Below are 27,060 nucleotides of genomic sequence, written 5' to 3'. Positions count from 1 at the left end.
CCTTCATGACTGAAGGAGCTGAAGCTGCTAAACCTTATTTCACTAAAAATATGTAAGATAGTCAACAAGGAGAGACACATAATTATTTAAACTATTTTGAAGTGTGCCATGAATTATACATATGTTTGTGTTTTTTAAAGATAATTAATGCTTATAAGACAGTGAAAATATGTAATTATTAAGACTACAAACCCAAAAGTGTCCTCAGTGTCTCTCTCTAAAGCCACGATTCCTGTGTTTGGTACCAGAATGTTTTCACACCAACAACTGGTCTCACTTTCTAAAAAGAGATGCTGATAAAACACATCAGCTAAGATTACATTACATCTGGAACATAGCTAATTTAGCTAGCTAGCTAGATGGTGGGAGACGTATTCAGATCTTTAATTACTGCAGTTTAAGAACTTAAAGACACTTTTAAAGCCAGCATCAACGTGGAATAAAACTAAGTTAGGTAGCTAGATAACTCATAGAACCCCACTTTAGAACATCACTACTGTCCCTTTAACTGTGATCAGTATTTTAAGAGAGTACTTTAAAACAACTTGTTCATGACATTCATTTCCTTCAACATGACATTATATTTAGGGACTCCTACTGTGAAGTCTCTTCATGACTAACTGCTGCGAGGTCACATCCAGACCAGGATCAGGTTTCATCTAAATCTGGTTCAGGCTCTTTAGCCGTTGAGCTAATGTTAGCTAAAGTTATCGTGTCATAGAGTCATAGGATAACTGTCAGGAGGTTGAAGTGATGGGACATGTGTGTTAAAGGAGTCATAAAGTCAGGACACTAAAGAACAGGAACCTCCCAATCGTCTCACTGTTGATTCATTCATGTTCTCCGTGTTCTGTAGGACACTAAAGAACAGGAACCTCCCAATCGTCTCACTGTTGATTAATTTATGTTCTCCGTGTTCTGTAGGACACTAAAGAACAGGAACCTCCCAATCGTCTCACTGTTGATTAATTTATGTTCTCCGTGTTCTGTAGGACACTAAAGAACAGGAACCTCCCAATCGTCACACTGTTGATTCATTTATGTTCTCCGTGTTCTGTAGGACACTAAAGAACAGGAACCTCCCAATCGTCACACTGTTGATTCATTGATGTTCTCCGTGTTCTGTAGGACACTAAAGAACAGGAAACTCCCAATCGTTTCACTGTTGATTCATTCATGTTCTCCGTGTTCTGTAGGACACTAAAGAACAGGAACCTCCCAATCGTCTCACTGTTGATTAATTTATGTTCTCCGTGTTCTGTAGGACACTAAAGAACAGGAACCTCCCAATCGTCACACTGTTGATTAATTTATGTTCTCCGTGTTCTGTAGGACACTAAAGAACAGGAACCTCCCAATCGTCACACTGTTGATTAATTTATGTTCTCCGTGTTCTGTAGGACACTAAAGAACAGGAACCTCCCAATCGTCACACTGTTGATTCATTGATGTTCTCCGTGTTCTGTAGGACACTAAAGAACAGGAACCTCCCAACAACACCAGCACCAGAACCTGCGTTCTCAATGGGAACCAGACTCGACAAACTGGTTCAGGGACTGTGAAACTTCAAGATGACTTTAAACATTTAAAGAGACGCAGAAGAAGAAGAGAGAACTTCATCTTCTTTGTTGATGACGGCCAGAGAGGCCGAGGAGACAGGAAGGATGGCTGGAGGAGAAGGGAACATGAAGCTTCCTCGCTCTGTCACCACTCTGAGTACCATCGCCATCCAGGCCGGCCAATCGCTGATCGTTGTCTCTGTACTCAAGGTTTGTCTGAGGGACGGTTCCTTATAGGACGTGATGGTGGGAGACGTATTCAGATCACATCTATTGTTTTACAACCCACTTTAGATGAAACCAAAACCACTTCTGTTCATCAGACATTAGACATTAGACAAGAATTAGCTCGTTAGCTAGCGTACCCCGCAGGCCCTGCCGCTGGCAGACGGTGTTGACCAGGAGGAGAGCAGGCGGGAGCTCTGGAGACGGACAGACAGCTGGCTAGTGAGCGAACTAGCGTGTCCATGTCTAGAGCTGGCTAGCTAGTGAGCGAACTAGCGTGTCCATCTATAGATCTGGATAGCTAGTGAGCTAACTAGCATGTCCATCTCTAGATCTGGCTAGCTAGTGAGCTAACTAGCGTGTCCATCTCTAGAGCTGGCTAGCTAGTGAGCTAACTATCGTGTCCATCTCTAGATCTGGCTAGCTAGTGAGCTAACTATCGTGTCCATCTCTAGATCTGGCTAGCTAGTGAGCTAACTAGCGTGTCCATCTCTAGAGCTGGCTAGCTAGTGAGCTAAATAGCTACTTAGCTTCTCAAACTTCACCAGGAGGAGACACTCTTCAGGGTCAAGTCTTGAAACTGTGTTTGTTCCTTTGGAGGCTTCAGGACATCTGAGGTCAGTCGCTGTTCTGTTCACGTGCTGGTTGTTTCCTGTTATAGAACTGTGTGTGTGTGCGTGAGTTTAGGAGCTATTAGTCGTTGTTTTTAAAGTGTGTGTTTGTGTGGTCACGCGTCACGTTGTGTCTTTTTCGGTCGACATGCCAGAGATACTGTATCATCCTGAGGAATGTAACACACACACACACATCTGCTTCTGACCTGAAGCCGTCAACATGTCGCAGTGTGGAGAACAAAATAATATTCACAGTTCATGTGACAACAAACTAGTTAACTGACTCCAACCAGATTCATTATTATTGTTATTATTAATAATAAGAATATTTTATTATTAATAATACTAATAGTATAAATAAATATTATTGATATTATTAATAATAATAATCATAATTTACATAAGAAACATTTGATGAACTTCTAAAGTTGTGTGTGTACACAGAGTGGGTCTCTGGTCCGCCTCCAGCTGGTCCAGGTTCATCCAGGTCTCTGTGAGGTCGGATCGAACCAGAGAGAAAACCAGACTCTGATCCAGGAACAAGAGCAGCTGATGGAGAAGCTCAAGGTACAAACGGAAGACGGAAAGAGTAGATACAGCAGACACACCGGACACACCGAGTACGCCAATCAGACCAGACACAGCCATGCTGCATGCTACAGTCTGTTCTTGTTGTTCCAGAAACATGAGGGGGAGGTTCTGGCTGTGGTGGAAAAGAACCAACAGACAGAGCAGCTGAGGAGGACGAGGACGAGGGATGAAGGGCTGATGGAGCACAAGAGGACGAAGAAGCAGGAGGAAGAGGAGGAAGTGCACAAGGCCATGGTGGCGTCTCTGACTGAAGGATGGTCGCTGCTCCTCCGCCTGCTGCAGAGACGACAGGAAGTCTTGATGCTGGCTAAAGACTTCTACAGCCGAGCTGAGGAGGTAGGAAGCTTCTAGAAACATGGACGATGTTAGGAAACGACTTCATTCACAACCTTCCTGATCCCATTCCTGCTCCCCAGAGGATAACCCCAGCACATAGTCGTAGCCCTGCTGTTTAGTGTGGTTCAGTTCTGATTCATATTTGTAGTAATTGATCATAATTTGTGGTTCAAGAAGAGGAATTTATTTCAGCCTCACGTTCCTCAGGCGGTGCAGGCATCCGTTTTATTAGAAACACCTGCTGCAGCCTTTATTTAAACCGGTCCCAACAAAGAGCTTTGTGCTTCTATTTTAGTCTGTGAACCAGAGACGGGTCCTCCTGTCTCCTCCATCATATTTAATGATGGAGAGAGACGGGTCCTCCTGTGACCAATGTTTATATTTCCCTTCCTGTTTTACTTCCACACCTCCACACCACCAACATCTATCTGTCCGTCTGTCTCTCTCTCTCTATCTGTCTATCTATCGATCTGTCTCTCTCTCTCTCTCTGTCCGTCTGTCTCTCTCTCTCTGTCAGTCTGTCTCTCTCTCTCTGTCCGTCTGTCTCTCTCTCTCTCTGTCTCTCTCTCTCTGTCTGTCTGTCTCCAGTTTTCTGTCTGTCTGGACAGGGTGGAGGATCTACAGTTCAAACCAGACAGACTGACGGAGGTCCAGCTCTCATACAACGTTCTGAGGAGAGGTAACCAGTCATAGTATTATTCGTAGTATCAGTAGTATTTATACTATATATATGTACGACTGACTTAACCCAAGTCAGAAATAAGTGCTAATAAAAGGTATATTACTGCAGCTTGTTTACTGTTGCTGCTCGGAGCGCCATCTTGGATTTTAAGGTTGGGGTTTCTGCACTTTCATCGTAGTTAGCATCATTAGCATCGTTAGCTGTTAGCCGCTGGCTAAGGAGTCGCCATGTTGAAAACAAAAAGGTAGATCAGCTGTAGATAAACCGGTTTAAACGTTAGATAAACCGGTTTAAACATTAGATAAACCGGTTTAAACTTTAGATAAACCGGTTTAAACGTTAGATAAATTGGTTTAAACGTTAGATCCTTAGATAAACCGGTTTAAACTTTAGATAAACTGGTTTAAACTTTAGACAAACCGGTTTAAACTTTAGATAAACTGGTTTAAACTTTAGACAAACCGGTTTAAACTTTAGACAAACCGGTTTAAACTTTAGACAAACCGGTTTAAACCTTAGATAAACTGGTTTAGACTTTAGATAAACCGGTTTAAACCTTAGATAAACCGGTTTAAACTTTAGATAAACCGGTTTAAACTTTAGACAAACCGGTTTAAACCTTAGATAAACCGGTTTAAACTTTAGACAAACCGGTTTAAACCTTAGACAAACCGGTTTAGACTTTAGATAAACCGGTTTAAACCTTAGATAAACCGATTTAAACTTTAGATAAACCGGTTTAAACTTTAGATAAACCGGTTTAAACTTTAGATAAACCGGTTTAAACTTTAGATAAACCGGTTTAAACTTTAGATAAACCGGTTTAAACTTTAGATAAACCGGTTTAAACGTTAGATAAACGGGTTTGAACTGGTTTGTTGTAGGTTCTAATGTGGTGATAAGTTATTATTAGTTATAATCTTCATCGTTGTTTCGTTGTGTTTTGATTCCAGATCTTCTGGGAAAATCTCTGCAGGTTTTAACCAGCAGTAGCATTGTGCTGCAGAAACTCAGACAGCTGAAGAGGACCGAGGACCTCCAGAGGAGAGGAGGAGGACTGCAGGAGGAGGAGGTGAATGCCATGTGTTTATAGAAGTAAAGCTGCAGTCTTCATGCATCTAGAGCAGGGGTCACCAACCTTTTTTAAACTGAGAGCTACTTCAAGGGTACCGAGTAGTACGAAGGGCTACTTATTTGATACAAACTTCCTGAATAACAAAGTTGCACAGATCACCTTTTAATAATAATAATAATATATGTGAAGAGACTGTTTGATCACGTCAGTTAATTATTCCTCACAATAATTATTAAGAATGATTTCCACAACAATGATGGTATAGCTACACAAACATATTTAAACATGCAACTTTTATTTCTGTTAATCTGTTTCAACATTTGAAAGTCAGAGGTATCACATCTCTGATATTTTTGTATCATCACATGATCAAAGCCGGTTACTTTTGCACATAGCGCCTGCTGGTGAATGATGCAGTGGTAATGTAGAAATTTTGCGAAGTCTGGGTCACCTTTGCATTGCGCAATGAAGCCTGCATGCCGGCCCGTCATCGCGGGAGCCCCGTCTGTTTTTCCAAACCAGCTTTTCCAATGGTACCTTTTTCTCCACGAAGAAACTAGTAACCAGTCTCGTCTATAGCCGAGCGGGGGATCCAACCCTCCTACGACGGGGTGCGCTCGCGGCGCGCGTCTGGCGCCAACGGGAAGCGCCTGCCATTCGGAACATGAAAACCTAGTGCGGTGTGGCGGCCTTGTTCTGGCTGTCCGCCGTGCGCCTCCGGTTACCCAACTCTCTTATGACAAGAAATATTGTCATTTTAAAATCTACACTAATGCAAGCGTTTTTGATTAAAAAAGAACAGCAACTACAATTTTAGACGGAGCTCCAATGGTGACTAGTGCTATTTTTAGAACATGCCTTGTGGGCGACAGGGTGCCAGCGGGCACCGTGTTGGCTACCTCTGATCTAGAGGCTACTTCACTGACAGTCAGGTATTTACAGTACCTGTCTGTTTGATTGACTGGATTGTGTGGATTGATGCCGATGCTGCGTCTTCTTCCCAGAGTTCCCAGTGCAGCGGGGGGGCGGCTCTGAGGCTGGAGGATCTGGTGGAGGCGCTGCAGGACCGGAGGAGGACGGCGGACCAGGCCATTAGACTGCAGCTCCAACAGGCGGAGAACGGCATCATGGTCCATAAGAAGGAACACGAGGTACAGACAGACGTCCATTAGGTGACAATGTGATGCCTTCAGGCTCTGCTCAGTTATATTGTGATGCCTTCAGGCTCTGCTCAGTCACATCGTGATGCCTTCAGGCTCTGCTCAGTTACATCGTGATGCCTTCAGGCTCTGCTCAGTTACATCGTGATGCCTTCAGGCTCTGCTCAGTTACATCGTGATGCCTTCAGGCTCTGCTCAGTTACATCGTGATGCCTTCAGGCTCTGCTCAGTGAAAATGAGTATTAATAACGTTATCATGTAATCTGTCAAATGTAGTGTTGGTGATAAACTTGAATGAATCCAGTAGTTTGAAGGCGATGTTTATGAATATAAAATAGATATTCATGTTGAGTTTTAGTACTTTTACTTCAGGAAGTACTTCCTCCATCAGTAAGACAGGAAGTAGTATTTATACCAGTTTTACTGCAGTACTCAATGAAATACTTTGTCCTCACTACAGGACTGGAAGATCCTGGACCAGGACCTGCAATCTAGATCCACATCAGCAGAGAATGCAGACCTGGAGTCAGAATCCAGAACAGAACGAACCAGAGACCTTCAGCCTGGATCCAGATCGGACCAGACACAGGGATCCGGATCAGATGAAAGGCCTGGATCCAGAACAGAACAAACCAGAGACGTGGCTCCTGGATCAAAATCAAAGGAGACCAGTAACTTCGAGTCAGGTTCCAAATTATATCTGAAACCTGAATCCGGATCAGAACTGCAGCCTGGATCCAGATCAAAGGAGAACAAAATGTTCGAGTCAGGATCCAGATTAGAGTTGAAGTCTGGATCACCAGAGGCCACCAAAAACCTGCAGTCTGGATGTAAATTAAACCTGATGGTTGATTCTAGACCAGACCTCAAGTCAGATTCTAGATCAGAGGAGACCAGAGACCTGCAGCCTGGATCCAGATTAGACCAGACGCCAGGACCAGGATCAGACATGTACCCTAGATTTGGGTTAGATGTGCAGCCTGAATCCGGATCAGAGGAGACCAGAGACCAGCGGTCTGGATCCAGGTCAGATCTCTGTGATCCAGCTCATGATGAAGACAGGAAACATCAGTGTTTATCATCATGACTGTCTTCTTCTTCTTCTGTGGTGTAGTGTGCAGGCAGCAGGGCAGCAGAGCATGCTGGGAAAGGAGAATCCTGGTGGAGAAGGCCACGCCCACCAAACGCTCCCGACCAATCGGAGGCTCCAGCTGCTGTCGTCATGTGAACACCTGGTGGACAAGGTGACTCCTCCCTCTTACTGTCAAACTACGGCCGCAGACCAAACTACGGCCGCTGATGGTTGTTCAAAGGCCTGCAGAGAATTTAATTCAATAAACTATAATATATTTAATAAATGAACATTTCACATCTTATTTAAACGATGTCGACTGAATGTTTCGACTCAGAAACAAATATTTAACCTTTTCTGTCTCTTTCAACCTACAGATTTACACAGAACATTCTAATATAGTTTATATTTATCAATTTATTAAATTATATTTAGTTTCAGAAAAACTTTGAGTGTGCGTGCACGTGTGTGTGTGTGTGTGCGCGTGTGTGTGTGTCATAGATCAGCAGCTGGCTGCAGCAGAGCAGCAGTTTGTTGTCTATCAGCTCTGAAGCAGGACGGCACCTTTCTGAAGCCGAACACACTCTGAACACACACCTGCAGTTACGTACACAAGCTGAGGTACACACACACACACACACAATTTCTTTATAACATTTGTGTGAAGGTTTCAGTGTTTGTTTGTCTCCAGTCTGCAGGTCAGGATGCAGAGAACATGAAGCAGATCCTGGATCAGATCAGAGCTCTGCACACCAGCGAGACCAGGTCCCAGCCTCCCAGTGAGACCAGCAGACAGCTGTCCCCTCTGAAGGCCCTGACGGAGCAGCTGAAGAGAGGCGGAGCGGGTTCACGGACCAGAACTCGGCTCGATCCTCCAGCTGCCGACCTGACCGGTCCACCGAGTCCTGAATTCTCCGTTCGAGTTGATCTGGTCTTGAAGGAGCTGCAGAGTCGGAACAGGAGGATCGACTCAAACCTGCAGCTGCTGCAACCCTTCGTCTCTTTCCTCCGGACCGCCCAGCAGGTCAGGGTCTCCTCTGGTGTCCTCAGTCCACTGGATCCAGGTCTTTCTAACCGGCAAGACCCGGATCATATGCAGCTCTTTTCTTCGCTTCCCTGCACACTAAAAATCCCTGAGTCCTTTAAGGTGAACCGATGATTATTAGTGTATTTGTGCGGGGCTGCACGGGGCGACCTGTGACTAAGTGGAGCACAGGGCCGTCCTTCAATCAGAGGGTCGGCGGTTCGATCCCCGGCTCCGCTAGTCGCATGTCGATGTGTCCTTGAGCAAGACACTTAACCCCAAAATTGCTCCCGTAGCTGTTCCTACGGTGTGATAGGATCTGAATTGTAAGTAGCTTTGGATAAAAACGTCTGCTAAATTACTAATGTAATGTAATGGTGTGGTTGCTAACACCTCACAGCTGAACTGTGTGGAGTTGCATGTTCTCCCCGTGTCAGCGTGGGTTTCCTCCCACAGTCCAAAGACCTGCAGCTCGGGTTAATTGAAGACTCTAAATTGGCTGTAGGTGTGAATAACTGTCTCCCTTTGGCAGTCTGGAGACCCGACCAAAGTATTGGACATCGTCTTCCTTTGACCTCTGACCCATACGTTTGCTCTGTGGAGACCTGTTGAGTCCGTCAGAGGAGTGATGAACTGTGCTGGTGCTGCTGTTCTTCAGGTGGAGGAGGAGATGGAAGAACTCATGGAGATCTACAGGAAGAGATCGGAGGAAGAGGAAGCAGGTAGTTCCAGGAAGAAGAAGAAGAAGAAGCAGCTGGACGCCTGCTGGCAGGAAACGCTACAGAAGATCCTCACCTGTCAGGAACTGGGAGCCGACTGCGTCCAGACTGTCGCAACGGTAACCAGTCAGCCGTCGAGGGTTCAGATGAGAAGTCATACATCTGTACGAGAAGGTTCCGTGAACCATAAAGAAGAGTTCAGTTAGACGTTCTTTTATGTGTTGTGTCAGGTGTCGGGAGCGTTGAACCTGCAGTCGCTGGTGTCGGCGGTGCAGCAGACGGTGGAGCGACTCGGCAGAACCAAACAGGAAGTGAACGAGCTGCGGAGTCACCAACAAATCCAGATCCAGCAGCACCAGTACTGCAGGAAATACCAGGAGAGACTGGACAAGGTAGGAACTACTCTGTGGTGGTGCTGAATCTGATACTGCAGAGTCATTGTACCTGGGTACCAGAATGCTTTGTGTTTCCAGACCCTGCAGGACTTGAACTGCATCTCTGAGATGCTGGACTCCTGCACTCTGATAGATCTGGGTTCAGACCTGGAGACCTCCAGGCTGCTGGAGCACTACAGCCAGGCCAGACCACATTTTACCGTAAGTCAGCTGGGACATTATTGGGACTTTTTCATCATGAGGACTGTTGCTAGGACTTTTGGACCATTGCGACTTTTTATCTGTAGGGACTGTTGGGTCCTTGGAACCAGCGGGACAGCTGGACTGTTGGGTCCGTTGGACTGTTGGGACCATTGAGTCTTTTGGACTGCAGGGACTACTGGAAGTGTAATCACAGGAGTCCCTGGTGTTCCAATGGTCCAGAACCAGTACCATCGGGCCTCCTGGGACAGCTGTGATTGTTGGACTGTGGTTACAGCTAGAATTTGGGACCCTTGGGATTGTGACATTAAGGACTACTGGGTCTTTAGGACTGTGGGGACTCCTAAGACTTTAGCACATGTAGGAATCTACGAGACCACTAGGTCTCCTGAAGTCCATGGACTACTTGTAGGGACTACAAGAACGTTTCTGTTTCAGCATCAGACATGCTCTCTTTCCTTCTCCAGCGCCTCGACGCCGAGGTGGAGTTCATGGGGAAGAGCTGGGAGACTCTGAGCGGTGTCCAGGACCGGCTGGAGGTGGAGGAGTCGAAGGGAGTGAAGGAGGAGGATCTGTCCAAGCTGCTGAAGCTCCAGGAGAAAGTGAAGAACAAGATCCATCAGAGCGAGTCCATCCTGGACCTGAGCAGCAGCTTCCACCTCACAGCCAAACAGGTCAGCTGTTCTGCTGAGGAGCGTCAGAGAGAAACATGTTTAACAGCCGTTAATCTGAATTAATTTAAGTGTATTTCACATTCACTATCTGTTCTGTTGCATCGTGTTCGTCATTAACGCCACTGAAATAAAATGAACAACCCTGAGAGCAAAAAATATAAAATAATATAAATATAAAGAAACTAGCTGGCTAACGAGTTAGCGGTTAGCTCACCGGCTGCAGCAGTTTTCAAACTAGCCATGTGAGTTGTCACTACAGTCTTGAGACCACACCGACCTGTCACTCAAAGAGGCCACGCCAGTAATCATATCTACCTTTAAGACTAAATTCAAACAGGTGAGTTGTACAAACGGTTTTCATGAACCATCATATTCCATCACCGCGGGAGTTCTCCTCCTTCATCCTGGTCGGTGTCTACATCCTCAGGCCTGTGTGAGTGAGGCCCTCAACACCTGCTGAGCAGATCACCAACACGGAGCACAAACACCCAGACTCCCTGCTCATTGTTCTTGGGGACTTCAACAGAGCAAACCTCAGCAAAGAACTGCCTAAATACAGACAGCATATTAAGTGTAGCACCAGGAACAGAAACACACTGGACCACTGCTCCACTGTAATGAAGGACGCATCTCACTCAGTCCCCCGTGCAGCTCTGGGACTCTCTGATCACTGTCTGGTCCATCTCCTCCCGACCTGCAGGCAGAAACTAAAATCTGCAAAGCCTGAGGTGAAGACTGAGGAGATGGACCAACGAGGCAAAGCTGGAGCTACAGTCCTGCACGTGCACGCCTCTCTCGGGATGATCTGTCCTCTCTGTCGCCTCTCCAGCCGGTGTCTCCTTCTGGCATTTTCCCTCTCGCACCTCCGTCACTACTCGTGTTTATATGGGAGAGGAGACACGATTAAAGATCGGCTTCAGCTGCGGCTCATTAAGCAGCTGAACCCGGCACCGGGCTCTACCAGGCTCTACCCGGCACCGTTCCCTGAACCCCTCCCCCCCCCCCCCCCCCCCCTCTGTCCCCTCTGCAGCAGCGCTCAACCACCACAGCCATTAATCCCAGCACTAGTTTATACCTACATCTGTTCTGTTTTCTTGTTTATTGCGTACGCATACATGGCCAGTAAAGCTGATTCTGATTCTGATATTATTTAAAGAGAATAAAACTGTTTTTAGTTTCAGGCTGTAAAGTTGATTTTAACATGGAGGTCTATGAGGATCGGCTCTTTAGGAGCCTCTAGTGGACATTTGAGGAAGTTCTGTTCTGATTGTGATCGACAGATTAGTTTAAAGAGAAAAACAATAATTTATCGTCCCAATAAAAACCCGTCCTGACTCCACACCGTCATATACTGTTATATATACGTACGTGAGTCTGACTGTTGGACACAGTAAAAGTATTCATTACTAGTGTGCGTGTTGTTGTCTGTGAGTCCAGCTGGAGGCGCTGCTCCAGTCGGACCCTGGAACTGGTCCCGCTGGTCCGTGTGGATCCAGTGAGGTTGATCAGAGTGGACTCAGAGAGAAACAGATCCAGAGTCTGTTGGAAACGGCTTCAACACTGAGGACAGAAATCTGCTCCGCTGTCGCCATCAGTGTGAGTACTTTTACTGCAGTACTGTACTGAAGTACCACAAGGAGCTCCTGTACTTCAGTATTTACTCTGTGTACATCTCAGAGCTAATAGTACTTTTTACTATATTCATCAGATTCATGTCTCAGATCAGAGACCAGTACTTTAGATACTTGACACCAGTACAACTTGTGTACTTTTACTGCTGATGAAGGATTATACTTTCACTATATGAAGATGATAATACTTTTACTGTAGATACTTTAACTATATTTTACCAATAATACTTCTGTATTTGTCCATAAAGTAATACTTCGAATGCAGGACTTGTACTTGTACTCCTTGTCGTACATTGCTGTACTTGTACTAGTAGTACAGGATCTGAGTACTTTGTGTACCTGTAGGGTTGGACATGTTTCAGAGTGGTGCAGCTGGAGACTCGTCTCATCTCTCTGGACTCTCTTTGTGTCTCGTCTCTGAATGAAGAGACTCGTCGGGAGGACGAGCTGCTGACCCGCCTCCTCAACGATGACTTCACCCAGGTGAGGAGACGGGGGACGGGAGACAGGTGACAAGACACGGGAGACAGGAGACGGGTAGACGGGAGACAGTAGACGGGAGACGGGTAGACGGGAGACAGGTGACAAGACACGGGAGACAGGAGACGGGTAGACGGGAGACAGGTGACAAGACACGGGAGACAGGAGACGGGTAGACGGGAGACAGGTGACAAGACACGGGAGACAGGTGACAAGACACGGGAGACAGGAGACGGGTAGACGGGAGACAGGAGACAGGAGACGGGTAGACGGGAGACAAGAGACGGGAGACAGGTGACAAGACACGGGAGACAGGAGACCGGGAGACGGGTGACAAGAGACGGGAGACAGGTGACAAGACATGGGAGACGGGAGACGGGAGACTGGTAGGCGGGAGACAGGTGACGGGAGACGGGAGACAGGTGACAAGAGACGGGAGACAGGTGACAAGACACGGGAGACAGGAGACGGGTAGACGGGAGACAGTAGACGGGAGACGGGTAGACGGGAGACAGGTGACAAGACACGGGAGACAGGAGACGGGTAGACGGGAGACAGGTGACAAGACACGGGAGACAGGAGACGGGTAGACGGGAGACAGGTGACAAGACACGGGAGACAGGTGACAAGACACGGGAGACAGGAGACGGGTAGACGGGAGACAGGAGACAGGAGACGGGTAGACGGGAGACAAGAGACGGGAGACAGGTGACAAGACACGGGAGACAGGAGACCGGGAGACGGGTGACAAGAGACGGGAGACAGGTGACAAGACATGGGAGACGGGAGACGGGAGACTGGTAGGCGGGAGACAGGTGACGGGAGACGGGAGACAGGTGACAAGAGACGGGAGACAGGTGACAAGACACGGGAGACGGGTAGGCGGGAGACAGGTGACAAGAGACGGGAGACAGGTGACAAGACACGGGAGACGGGGAGACGGGTAGACGGGAGACGGGGAGACAGGTGACAAGAGACGGGAGACAGGTGACAAGACACAGGAGACGGGTAGACGGGAGACAGGTGACAAGAGACGGGAGACAGGTGACAAGACACGGGAGACAGGAGATGGGAGACAGTAGACGGGTAGACGGGAGACAGGTGACAAGAAACGGGAGACAGGTGACAAGACACGGGAGACAGGAGACGGGTAGACGGGAGACAGGTGACAAGACACGGGAGACAGGTGACAAGACACGGGAGACAGGAGACGGGTAGACAGGAGACGGGGAGACGGGTAGACGGGAGACAGGTGACAAGACACGGGAGACAGGAGACCGGGAGACGGGAGACGGGTAGACGGGTAGACGGGAGACAGGTGACAAGAGACGGGAGACAGGTGACAAGACACGGGAGACGGGAGACGGGTAGGCGGGAGACAGGTGACAAGAGACGGGAGACAGGTGACAAGACACGGGACACGGGAGACAGGAGACGGGTAGACGGGAGACAGGTGACAAGACACGGGAGACAGGTGACAAGACACGGGAGACAGGAGACGGGTAGACGGGAGACGGGTGACAAGACACGGGAGACAGGAGACGGGTAGACGGGAGACAGGTAGACGGGAGACAGGTAGACGGGAGACAGGTGACAAGACACGGGAGACAGGAGACGGGTAGACGGGAGACAGGTGACAAGAGATGGGAGACAGGTGACAAGACACGGGAGACGGGAGACGGGTAGACAGGAGGCGGGAGACGGGAGACGGGGAGACGGGAGGCGGGAGACGGGTAGACCGGGAGGCGGGAGACGGGTAGACCGGGAGACGGGTAGACGGGAGACCGGGAGACGGGAGACGGGTAGACGGGAGGCGGGAGACAGGTGACAAGAGACGGGAGACAGGTGACAAGAGACGGGAGACAGGTGACAAGAGACGGGAGACAGGAGACGGGTAGACGGGAGACAAGAGACATTAATATATAATATATATTATATATCTAGATATAATCCACGTTCGGTACCTGGACAGGTGACACTGACACTCGGCTCTGATTGGTTGTCGCTGTTCTCACGACCAGCAGAGGGAGCTGCTGTCTGTTAGACTCACATCAGTTAGATTGATCATTATTTTATTATTGATTCATGAAATGTTGTTTTGTTTTGAAGGTCTGTAATAAAAATGAAAGTAAACTAATGATTTTATTGGATGTTTCCTGGAAAAACTCACGTCTCTTCTTTAATAGTTTATTTATTATAATCAGTAAAACCGTTTTATTTCATCCTTCTTTACCAGCTACACAATCTTCTTTAGATCCTCTGACTTTTAAACTAATGAAACTATCATTTTTATATATATATTATATTGAACATATTGGAGCTACATTTCACAGCTGGTTTGAAGCGGATCCTTTCTCCTGCTGGAGTTTAACTGTCAGGACGAATGTCTGCGGCGGCCTCTCGGTTTATCAGAGTCTAAATATAACTGAAGTCAGCCCGACACTTTCAGATCAGAGTCCATAAAGAGCCTCAGAAAGCAGACCTCGTGGTCCACTTTCCTCCAGCGGGTTTATCAGAATGAAATACATAAATGAAAAGAATAAGAGTTGAGTGGAGTCTGTGCGTTCAGCTGCAGTTCCTCTAATGCCCACTAGGTGCTGCTGCAATGAACTGTTGTTTCCTCAATGAAAATGAATGAACATGTTGAGTTAACGTCAAACAGAGTCAGACCTCTGTGAATATGTGTAGGACTGGGTCTGTGTGACTCTAAATGGACCATAATGTACTAAATGAACATCATGCTGTATTGAAGAAGACTTGAAACTAGAGATTGAGACCATAAACTCATGTTTACAATGTTTACTGAGGTAATAAATCAAGAGAGAAGTAGAGTCATTTTCTAATAGACTTCTATACAACCAGAGGAGTCGCCCCCTGGTGGACACTAGAGAGAATGCAGCTTCAACACATGAAGCTTTGACTTCACTTAAAGGACCGGAGGTTGTGTCCTGGTGTTAGTGTGTGTTTCCCCTCAGCTAAACACTGTGAGCTCTGCTGTTATTAGCGGTTGGATTTTGTGGCTCCAGTAAAGAGATGGAGGTGAATAATGAAGCCAGAACATCAAACTGTGTCCATCTGCTGTGTCACTGAGCAGCAGCTGTTGGAGGCATGAGAGAGTTGGGGGGGGGGGGGGGGGGGGTTAGAGCAGAAATACAGGCCGAGTCAGCCAACGGGTATTTCCCATCATGCACCTGGTGCTGCATGTCACCAGCACACTGAACCCTCCAGGAGCAGCTGAGGCTGATATCAGAGACTCTTTGACGCTCAAACAAAGTTCTCAGAGTTTGGATCAATACTCTCTGATGTTATGATTGATTGTTATTAATATTAATGTTCATGTTAATGTTAAAGAGGCGCTTTGTCAGAGCTATAACCTTTATTTTAACATTATGGATACACTTTAGGACGAAGTATCTGACGTTCAGGGAGTCTGTTCTGTAATTTGAGGAATGTCTTCTGTTGTGAAGCTGCTTCAGCTGGAAATATACAACCATGTGTTATTGTTTGTTGTTGTGTTTGAGGTTCTCTTAAAGATTACAGGAACCCTGTTAACGGTATTCTGTTGTTTGACCACTGTGTGGCTCTGTGGAGTGTTGATGAACTTGGGTGCTTTGTGGTACCATTGGGTGCTTTGTGGTACCATTGGGTGCTTTGTGGACTCCCTGATTTGGCTACTTCATGGCTATCTCTTGGTGGAAACTATCCAGTAGTACCATGAAGTACCCTCAAGTAGAAGTACATGAGGAGATGCATGTTTCTGTTGGTGGCGATCAAACACTCTGAAATGTCACGATTCTTCTTCCAGTAAGAGATGAAGAAGAAGAAGTTTGAGCTTTGTTTAATATGGTTTAATATGTTTATTGTTGCATCATGGCCTCTCTGCATTTGTTCATCTTTTCAAAGCAAAGATTCACTTCTGCTGTAATAATGATTCAACTGTCAAAGTAAATGTCCTCATTTGAATTTGGACCGGTGCTTCAGGCACTGACAGCTTCGAAGGTTTGTGGTGAAACAACTCCTGTGACTGAACCAGGTCTGTGTCGAGAGTTCAGGGACCTGGACTTCATCTAAACGGATCAACTAGCCGTCCCGTCCCAAAGGATTTGAGAAGTGTCGTCTTTCCTTTCCCCGGATGTGGAGGACACAACTTCTGTGTCATTGGTTCAGTATCCCAAGATCCAGTTCATGTGGATCAGCGCAGGTTCAGCACTCAGTCCTCTGAAGGACATGGACCACGCCCCGTTAGTGGACATGAAGCCTGAAAGGAGACACAGCTAAAGAGGGAATCCAAACCAAAACCACTTTCCAGGTGTGTACCTGTGGAGGTCTGTCAAGACTCCGTCAAACGTCTCGATCATGTCCAGAAGACGTCTCTACACATAATGTCTACGGAGTTCCAGAAAGTCCACTTTGGGTTCAGATTACCCGTAGTCTAGATGTGTTCATTTATGTAGTGATGTTTGATCTTTGATTCTCAAGGTGTCGACGATAACAAGATCAGTGAACTTCCAGTTGGAGGTCTTCAGAGCGAAGTTTGGAGGCTCTGTAACGGGACGCCACCACTGAGTCAACTATGAACCATGAACACTGGATCAGAGGGAGGAAGGGTTGAGTGCTGAGTCACCTTAAGGGGATCTACAGGTCTTCTTTTTTAAACATGGTTCTATTTCTGTTCTCTGGTGGGATGTTTATTTTCACCACAGACATTCAGAGGATCTTTGGTTCTCATTAAGGGTCCCAAGAGGTAGACCAATTCATCACAGAGTCCGCCAGCTGAACTCTGAAAGGTATCTGAATTAGGTCTGTGGGTACTGTTAGAGGTATTTCATGGTACTTCATGTTTTAGTTATTTGAAGTACTACGGGGTACTGTGGTACCATTGGGTGCTTTGTGGTCTCCTTGATTTGGCTACTTCGTGGTTATCTCTTCGTGTTACTTCCTGCTACTTCCTGGTTATCTCTTGGTGTTACTTCCTGCTACTTCCTGGAAGTTGTGGGTCATCTTTGTATTAGAATTTTTTTTTTTTTTCGTGCTCCAAAAACTGTCTCTACTCAGGTTTTCCCTAAATGGTTTAGAGATCTGAACTAACAATCTTCTGGGGTATGACACAATACTGTAGGATATTGTTACTTTGAGGTACTTCCCTGGATGCTATGATAATCTCTTAATGGTCCTCTGGAGTACTTCATTGTACTCTGTCAGATACTTTGTGGTAGTTCCTAGTACTCTCCCCAGGTATAGTTCATGATACTTCATGGTTATCTCTTGATATTTCCTGATACTTCTTAGTTATTATTAGTTATTATTCCATGTATGCGTACGCATACATGGAATTTGTCTCCGGTTTCCACTCCGCTCTCAATGTACAAACAATACACTATTTTACAATAAACAAGAAAAAATATATAAGAATAAAAAAGGGCAGCAAAAAAGTAGAACAGAGGTATAAACATTTAACAGCTATATACAATATAAGTATAAATATATCCCAAAAAAAGTGTGTATATATATATATATATATATATATATATATATATATATATATATATATATATATATATATATATATATATAATACAGTAGTGCAGACAGAGGTAGTAGTGCAATATTATATATTGTTCATGAGAGTGACGGCCAGTGGAAAGAAGCTGTTCCTGTGTCTGGTGGTTTTGGCGTACAGAGCGCTGTAGCGCCTACCAGAGGGGAGGAATTGGAACAGCTTGTGTCCAGGGTGTGAGGGGTCTGCAGTGATCTTTCCAGCCCGTTTCCTGACTCTGGAGGAGTACAAGTCCAGGATGGAGGGCAGGCTGGAACCAATGATCCTCTCTGCAGACCTGACAATCCGTTGCAGTCTGTTCCTGTCCTGTTTAGTAGCCGATCCAAACCACACAGTGATGGAAGAACAGAGAACAGACTGGATGATGGTGGAGTAAAACAGGATCAGCAGCTCCTGAGGCAGGTTGAACTTCTTGAGCTGGTGCAGGAAGTACAACCTCTGCTGTGCCTTTTTCCTGATGGTGTTGATGCTGGGAGCCCACTTCAGGTCCTGGGAGATTGTGGATCCCAGAAACTTGAAGGTCCCCACAGCAGACACAGTGTTGTTGAGTATGGTGAGCGGGGGCAGTGTTGGGGGGCTCCTCCTGAAGTCCACTGTCATCTCCACAGTTTTGAGCCTGTTTAGCTCCAGGTTGTTCTGACCGCACCAAAGGACCAGCTGTTCAACCTCCCGTCTGTACGCAGACTCATCACCGTCCCTGATGAGGCCGATGACCGTTGTGTCGTCTGCGAACTTCAGGAGTTTAACAGACAGGTCCTCTGAGGTGCAGTCGATGGTGTAGAGGGAGAAGAGCAGTGGGGAGAGCACACATCCCTGGGGGGCGCCAGTGCTGATAGTCCGAGTACTGGATGTGATTTTTCCCAGCCTCACCTGCTGCGTCCTGTCAGTCAAGAAGTTAGTGATCCACTGACAGGTGGAGGCTGCACAGTGAGCTGGGAGAGTTTGGGTTGGAGTATTGCTGGGATGATGGTGTTGAACGCTGAGCTGAAGTCCACAAACAGAACCCTTGCGTATGTCCCTGGGGAGTCGAGGTGTTGCAGCATGTAGTGCAGTCCCATGTTGACTGCATCATCCACCGACCTGTTTGCACGGTAGGCAAACTGCAGGGGGTCCAGCAGGGGCCCTGTGATGTCCTTCAGATGGGTCAACACCAGTCTCTCAAAGGATTTCATGACCACAGACGTCAGGGCGACGGGTCTGTAGTCATTTAATCCTGTGTTGGAGGATTTCTTGGGAACTGGGATGATCGTGGAGCGTTTGAAGCATGAGGGGACTTCACACAGCTCCAGTGATCGGTTGAAGATCTGTGTGAAGATGGGGGCCAGCTGGTCAGCACAGACTTTCAGGCACGAGGGTGACACACCGTCTGGGCCTGGTGCCTTCCTGATCTTCTGTCTGTGGAAGAGCCGACTTACATCCTCTTCGCATATCCTCAGTGCCGGTGGGGGGTCGGTTGGGAGAGGTGAGGAGGAGGCAGGGGGAGAAGATGGTTGTTTGATGATGATGGGGCAGGTGGGGGGTGTGAGAGTAGGCTTATCAAACCTGCAGTAGAAAACGTTCAGGTCGTCAGCCAGTTGGTGAATGGCCTCAGTGGGGGGGGATGGTCTCCTGTAGTTTGTGAGTATTTCCAGGCCTCTCCAAACTGACGAGGGGTTGTTGGCTGAAAACTTTTTCTCCAGCTTTTCAGTGTAGCTCCTCTTAGCTACCCTGATCTCCCTCGTCAATGTGTTTCTGGCCTGGTTGTACAGGATCCTGTCCCCACCTCTGTAGGCCTCCTCCTTGGCCCGACGAAGCTGCCTGAGTTTGTCAGTAAACCAGGGTTTATTGTTGTTGAATGTGCAGAAGGTTTTATTCGGCACACACATGTCCTCACAAAAACTGATGTAAGATGTCACAGTGTCAGTGAGCTCATCCAGGTCTGTAGCAGCAGCCTTCTGGGGTACTTCATGGTACTGTGGATAGTTCATGATACTCTGCGGTAATCTCTTTTGGGGCACTTCATGGTCCTCAGGAGTCCATTAGTTCTAAATCAATTTTACTTTATGGTATTCTGGGATACTTTTGCAGGTACTTCGTGGTACTCTGTGGAAGTCAATGGTAGTTTTTGGTCATCGTGGTCTTTATGTTGCTTGGTGGTAGTTCTTGGACCTGAATCTCTTGTGGGGTCTTTTGGTTCTTAGGGGTAGTTCAGTGTACTTCATGGTCTCCTGTGATACTTCATGGTACTCTGGTGTAAGTCACAGTCATTTGTAATCATCTTTTGGAGTCCTTAATGGGATCTCCGTGGTCCATCCTGGTTGTCTTCATGGTGAACTCACTGCATTAGCTCCTGGTGGTTCTGGGTAATAACCTTTTGTTATTTTAGTGCTCCTTCCTTTTGCTCAATCCAGGGTTCCCCCAGACGTCTCTGTCTCTCAGCTGTCCTCAGCTGAAAGATGAGACATCCGACACCGAGGCAGAAATGTCCCTCTGGCTTTAAACTCTCCGGCTCTAAAAATAATCTCATCAAAGCTCCGTCTACTTAGTTACAGCTGCGAGCAGACATCAGAGGATGGATGTGTACAAGAGACTATGTGAAACAACTGTTCATGTTCCCCAGAGGATGAATCCTATCCTGAGTTTTAGTGATTCTGTGGCTCCAGCGTCACCAGCAGGTTGATGGTTTCTGGCTTTTAGTGAAACATCTCAACAGCTGTAGTTTCCAGATGATGCAGCATGAAAACTTCTCAATTAGCGCCACCATGAGGTCAAAGACTGTTGTTTTTATTTTGAGCAGGAACCAATAGATGATAAACCTGATTAAACTGCTCGATGAACAGTCACAGGATTACCAAATATATTATAAAACCATATTTCATCACCATCATACCAAAAGCTGATGAGACGTTTTGTTCAAAACCCCAAAATGTCTAGAGATGACAGAAAGGTTCATCCTCTGGGAAACAGAGTTTCATCTCAATCCATCCGATAGCATCACATAGCTGCTTCCTGGTGTTCAGTATATTAATAGAGAATAAAGGAAGTGAAGCTGTCAATGAATAAAGAAACGATGATAAATCAGGTCCAGTGAGTCAGGAAGAGGTTTCTAAACATGAACCGCTATCAGAATCACAAGCGTCTGTTTGCACATACAAGGACCTTGAGCTGGTGGGTGCTGCATAACATTACAGACATTATCTAAAGATAGAAACATATAGACATCTACAATAAAATATAGAAATACGGTACATAGACAAACAGATAAGAGTTTATTAAAACAAGTATATTATTAAAGTGTCAGGTGTATATTAACACTTGATTGTGCAATATTTAAGGCCAACTGATTAAAATATGCACACATTAATAATCAGTGTATATGATGGAATAAAACTGTTTTGCAGCTTCGTGACTCCTTCAAGGAGCTGAAGAAGAAGTTCAGTAACCTGAGGTTCAACTACCTGAAGAGAAACGACAGGACGAGGAACACGAAGGCCTCCAGGAACCAGCTGCAGCAGGTGGACCAGTACGAGGAGAAGCTGCAGGTGAGTCCTGGTCCTCATGCGGTCCTCATCTGGTCCTCATCCGCTTTCACTCAGAAGCATCAGGTCTGAGGGTCTGAGGTAAAGCAGCGCTTCAGTATCTGATGTTAGACCTCCTCAACTGTCATCTGTCCCATAGTAATAATAATCTTTAATAAAGCACATTTCAGACAGACGACGTAGCTCAAAGTGATGTAAAAAACTTCCTCTTACAGATAAAACAAATAAAAGTGGGAGATAGAAATAAACTTAACATTTTATTGTAATTTAAAGAATTTCAACAGATGAATTAAAACTGGATTTAAAATGACAAAGAAGTAGAAAAGAACATTTTCTCTGAAGTGAAAGCAGATTTAATGATGAATGAGTGATTGTATCTCTGGATGCATGTGAGCTCTTCTGGTCTTTCTGAGGAGGTCCGTGGCAGCAGGACATGAATGTTTTGTCCACAGTAGAAGAAGAAACGAGGAGTAAAATCAGTGTTTGTCACATCTTCCTCCTCAGCCACAAACTGTTGTAACAACGTTACATAGAAACCTGACGTTCAGCTTATTTCAAAGATCTAAATGTAACATGAAGAGCTTCTGATCCTGCAGGTGCTCAGGAAACGTCTGCAGGTTGTGACGGCCCGGCTGGGGTCAGAGGTCAAGGACGGGGGCGTGGCCAAGCAGGCGGAGGACGTCGTCAACGAGCTGCAGAGACAGACGGGAGAGTTTGAGCGAAGCGTTAAGGAGCACCAGAAGACTTTGGAGATGAGCTGCAGACTGCAGCGAGCCGTGGAGGAGGTGCTTTCTCCTGCTGTGTGTCGGTTACAATCACACTGGACTCACATCCTATCATATACCTGGATGTCTGATGTGAGTCCAGGTATGTGTGATATTTGTCCTGAGTAATAACGACGCGTCGCTCTGTGTTCACAGTACCAGTTCTGGTGTGAGGAGGCCAGCGCCACCATCGCTCGCGTGGGCAAGTTCTCCTCCGAGTGTCGCAGCACAGAAGCCGTCTCCGTTCTCTACCGGCAGTTTGAGAAGTTCGTCTGGCCGACTGTTCCTCAGCAGGAGGAGAGGATCAGTCAGATCACCGAGCTGGCTGTCCGGCTGCACGGTGAGGAGCAACAGGGACACTCCTCTAAATGTTGCAGAGTCCCTGGACAGACGCTACCAACAGAATATAAGATCTTGAAATGACAAAGCTGAGCCTCATCTTCTAGCTCAGGGTTGTGTCTGTGTTTCAGGCGTGGAGGAGGGGCGTCGCTACACAGAGAAGACAGTCAGTAAACACTCCGAGATGGTCGAGGCCATCAGAGAGCTGAGCCATGGACTGATGGAGCTGGAGACCAAACTGAAGGTGAAGTTTCACTCTGATGATGAACAGACTTACTTAATAACGACACGATCAGCTGATTGACTGTTTACACACTGATATCAAAGCTGGAGAATCTGGAAGAAGAGGAAGAAGAGGAGGAGAAAGAGAAGAAGATGAAGGAAAACAGACAGATGAAGAAGAAGAAGGAGCAGACAGATAACCGCTGCTCACTGGAGGCTGACATGGTAAACATAATGAACATTTATTAAACGTTTGATGGTTTTAAAACATAAAAACTAGAAGAACTGAACTCTTTCAGTGATGTCATCCGACTGCTATAAATACATATATATATATGATGTTAAATCATAATCAGCTGATCTGAATCCTCCAGTACGAGCTAAAGGAGACAGGCCACACCCCCGAACTGACTGCCGAGCATGATGGGAAGGAGGTTCCTGTGAAGAGGCAGAGCGCGGCCAATAGGAAGCCTCCGTTACAGAAGAGCCGCAGTCAAGAGGCAGACAGACAGACGGACAGCAGGTATCACTGAACGATCACCAACATTATGGTTAATCCTCTGGGAACCATGATTTCTTTGATCGTGAGTGAAAGAGCAGCTTGTTATCTGTTTAATGTGTCGTCTCTCCTTCAGACAGCAGTCTCACACCTCCTCCTACCACTCCACCCACTCCTCCTTCAGCCTCTCCTGCTCCCCAGTGGAGCCCAACCGACGGGTCCACGTCGTCCACGGCCAATCACAGCCCGCCGCTACTGACCTGCAGGCCACGCCCCCTCCCTCTGTGATTGGCCCGACGTTCTCCGACATCCAGAGGGAGTTTCAGAAGAAGGAGAAGCAGGTGGTGACACCGCTTCAGGTAAATCATCAGAGTTCATTAAACATGTGGCGTCCCTCAGGAGTCCAGTTCAGATCCTCTTTTGTTTTATGTTTACATGAAAAATAAATGTACGAACTAGAACAACATGAGGTTCTTTGGCTTCTACTCAAAGAAGAACATTTGTTGGTTCCCAGAACCCAACATAATTGGGTGAAAGGTTCCACCCGGTTCTACAGAGAACTCTTTTATGGTGTAATCATTCCACCCAGACTCCTCTCTGGAGGTTCTTTCAGATATCACCCAGGGGGTTCTACCGAGAACCCTTGACTATTCCAAGGTGGTCATCTAGAACCCACCCAGGTGATTCTACCGAGAACCCTATAATATCACAAGGGTTTCATGTAGAAGCCGCACTAATCTTTGGATCAAAAGGGTTCCACAGACGCAAGTAGTCTACTGTTGAAATGTTTTGGTCGTCTAAGTATTTAAGCATTTTGTCGTTTGTTTGTTTTACTGCTCTACTTTTTGTTAGCTGCTAGCTAGCTGCTTCAGTGAGTAAATATGAGTTATTGTAAAGCTATAAATGAAGAAAGTCAGATATAAAGTGACAACAAACTAGCTACACAGACCCTGTGACCGTGAGCCATATATGTACATGTTTTTTACCCAGGATGCATCTGCAGGACACCTGTCCGAGGCGCAGCTCCAGCAACAGGAAGTGATGTCGGACGATTCTCTCTCCAATGACGAATACGATTGTGCGTCACCTGACGACATTTCCCTGCCGCCGCTGGCCGAGACGCCGGAGTCCATCACGGTTCAGTCGGACGTTGAGGAGAGTTTCTGTTTCAGTTCCCACAGTGTCCACATCAACCAGTCAGAGCACAGTGCTGCTGGTACCGCTAATGGTACCGCTACTGGTGCAGCCCGACAACAGAGAGAGTCCAGTCGGACAGAGAGCTGTCCAACTCCTCCAAACAGCCGGCACAGCAGCACCAGGTCTGGATCAGTTACTGATGTAATAATGTTCTTACAGCTCGTGTTAGAAGGTAAACAGCTCATAATTCATCTCTAATATCTATTTTATATTCATGTGAAAACATCTCCTTCAAACTACTGGATTTATTCAAGTTTATCACCAAAACTACATTTTACAGATGACATGTGAACACGTCATGATAACGTTATAATGTACCTTCAGCCAGTACTCATGTTCACTGAGCAGAGCCTGAAGGCATCATCATGTAACTGAAGTGAACCTCCGTTGGTTAGCCGTTAGCGGTGCTGCTAACGTTACTAGCTCTCCTCTGATTGGTTGTTTACAATGAAACATGATCAGAGATCAGAGACTAGAAACACATGTTCCACTGAATGTTGGAGGAGAACCATCGTCAGCAGAACTTTAAGACGAACTGCGAGGGGGGATCAGTACGGATCACTAGTCAATACCCAGCACTACTAAAGTATAATCTCATGTAAACGTGAGGCAGGAGGCAGGAGAAGGACAGTGAGGACATGTAACAACAGTCACAGAACAAGTTTGTTGGTCTGAGTTGGTTCCTGTTGTGTGTGTTACAGGTTCAGAGCAGAGTCCAGTTCGTTTGTCCAGAGTCCGCTGACGGTTCCTGCTCCGAGTCTCCTCACCAGCACTCTGTGCAGCATCCTGAAGACCGGAAAGACCAGCACATCCAACGCTCACCGGAGTAATGACCCTGAACCCGGCATCCCCTCTGGATCATACCCGGTCCACGAGAGCGACCCTCCAGACAAGAAGAGGAGCCCCTCACGCACTGATCCTTTATTGAAGGAGCACAACAGTCGGTGCAACCAGCCTCAGATGAGTCCAGGTATCACCCATCATGTGGCATCCAAAGGGGAGACCTTGTTACAGACTGATCCTATTCCCCAGGTTGCAGAACTTAATCACAGCACCACACTCCCCCGGTCCAGCTGTGGTGGTCCAGACCCTGACCTCCAGAAAGACACCAGGTTCTTCAAATGCAGCACTACATTTCCTCAAAACAGAACTGCCCTTTGTCGAGACTCCAGTCTTCCACAGTCCTTCCCTGACTCTGAGAGTGGCCTCGATCGAGACATGAAAGAAACATCCACGGTCTCCAAACCTCAAAGGGACGTTCTCACCAACAGCAGCACAATTACCCAACAGATCATTTTCTTCCAGTCCTCCCCTTTAGACATCAGTCATCGTAACGGCCTCTGTTCACCCCAAGACGGCCCCTCATCCCAGAGGGAGGCCTTACCACAGATCGATACTGTCTACTCTCAGGCTCTCACAGACCCTGTTCTCCACAAAGTCAGGACCTTTGGGCTCCTCGAATCCTGTACACCTTGCCTCCAAACCACCACAACCCTCCCTCAAGACGCAAATGTTTCACGGTCTTACCTGGATTCCAGGAGTGGTCTTGACCAGGATGCACCTTCCTCCCAAACCAGCAAAGAGACCTCCTCAGTCGCCATGCCCCAAAGCAGCAGCCTGACCACAGCCACGACTGTCAAACAAACCTCCTTCTGCCAGTCCTCCCCTCCAAACAGCCATTGCACCTTGGCACAGAGTAGCATTAATTCAGGGTCCCAACAAGAAAGCCCCTTCTCCCAGAGTGGTGGAGGTCCACCTGAAGAACAAGCCCCCGTTCTTCCAGAGCCAAACAGCATCAGTACCATCGCCAGCAGTCAGAGCCACCAGACAGTCTGCTCCTTCCACGAGTCCTTGACCTCCAGCTATACCCAGCAGTGTGTGCATGACCCTGGCATGACCCCCAGCAGCCCCACCGATCCTGCTGCACCTCCTCCTCTTGAACCACAGACCCAGGCTTTGGCTCTGCAGGCTAATCTGCATGACACCCCCCTTTTCTCTCCACCCCATCTACTAACTCCAGACCAAGACCCAAACATTTGTCAGCCCGTGGCCATCCGTGAGGAGATCAGGCTTACTCCTCAGATCCAAGGGCCTCCCTTTCCTCCTCCTCCTGCCCAGGCAGAGTCTCTTCCCCAGGGAACAGCCTCTAAACCCGGCCCTCCCTGCTTCACCAGGCCCCTGTCTAGAGCCACCGTCATGGAGGGCTCTCCAGTGACGCTAGAGGTGGAGTTGACGGGAGACCCAGAGCCCCGGCTCACCTGGTGGGTAGCTTATAACCAGCTCCACAATAACACACACACTCTCTGAGATTATTAATACACAGCTTACCTTCACCTGCATTAACACATGCTTCATATACTGTATATATATCGTTGGGTTCTTACCCATCTGCTGCTTTTGTGTTTGGTTTCACTGAAACACATCATTTTAGATTTCCCGTCACCTGCTGTGCTTTAGTGATGTAGACCTGCACCACATTAAACCTGTGTGAGGATCAACCAGGACTCTGCTGATCCAGGTGTGACG

The 27,060-nt window shown here is 47.1% G+C and overlaps 1 protein-coding gene across 1 annotated transcript; it reads left to right on the top strand.

Annotated features, from left to right (window-relative positions):
* Window positions 1-1,664: 1,664 nt before the first annotated feature.
* Window positions 1,665-26,841, top strand: ccdc141 (coiled-coil domain containing 141). Its single transcript, XM_076112201.1, has 24 exons — window positions 1,665-1,769; window positions 2,843-2,965; window positions 3,080-3,325; window positions 3,914-4,004; window positions 4,961-5,079; window positions 6,973-7,268; window positions 7,357-7,486; window positions 7,816-7,935; window positions 8,006-8,338; window positions 8,997-9,176; window positions 9,288-9,449; window positions 9,531-9,653; window positions 10,121-10,327; window positions 11,765-11,923; window positions 12,304-12,441; window positions 21,355-21,516; window positions 22,110-22,298; window positions 22,434-22,617; window positions 22,748-22,860; window positions 22,944-23,063; window positions 23,213-23,361; window positions 23,474-23,696; window positions 24,328-24,656; window positions 25,236-26,841. Exons 1-24 carry the CDS (start codon window positions 1,665-1,667, stop codon window positions 26,839-26,841), a joined length of 5,607 nt encoding a protein of 1,868 aa, XP_075968316.1.
* The last annotated feature ends 219 nt before the right edge of the window (window positions 26,842-27,060 follow it).

This window comes from Anarhichas minor, unplaced genomic scaffold, assembly GCF_050575085.1.
Source record: "Anarhichas minor isolate MPS153535 unplaced genomic scaffold, ASM5057508v1 ptg000048l, whole genome shotgun sequence".
In the NCBI taxonomy this organism is placed as follows: Eukaryota; Metazoa; Chordata; class Actinopteri; order Perciformes; family Anarhichadidae; genus Anarhichas; species Anarhichas minor.
Note: the sequence above shows the minus strand (reverse complement) of the source record. Positions and strands in the feature narration are given on the sequence as shown.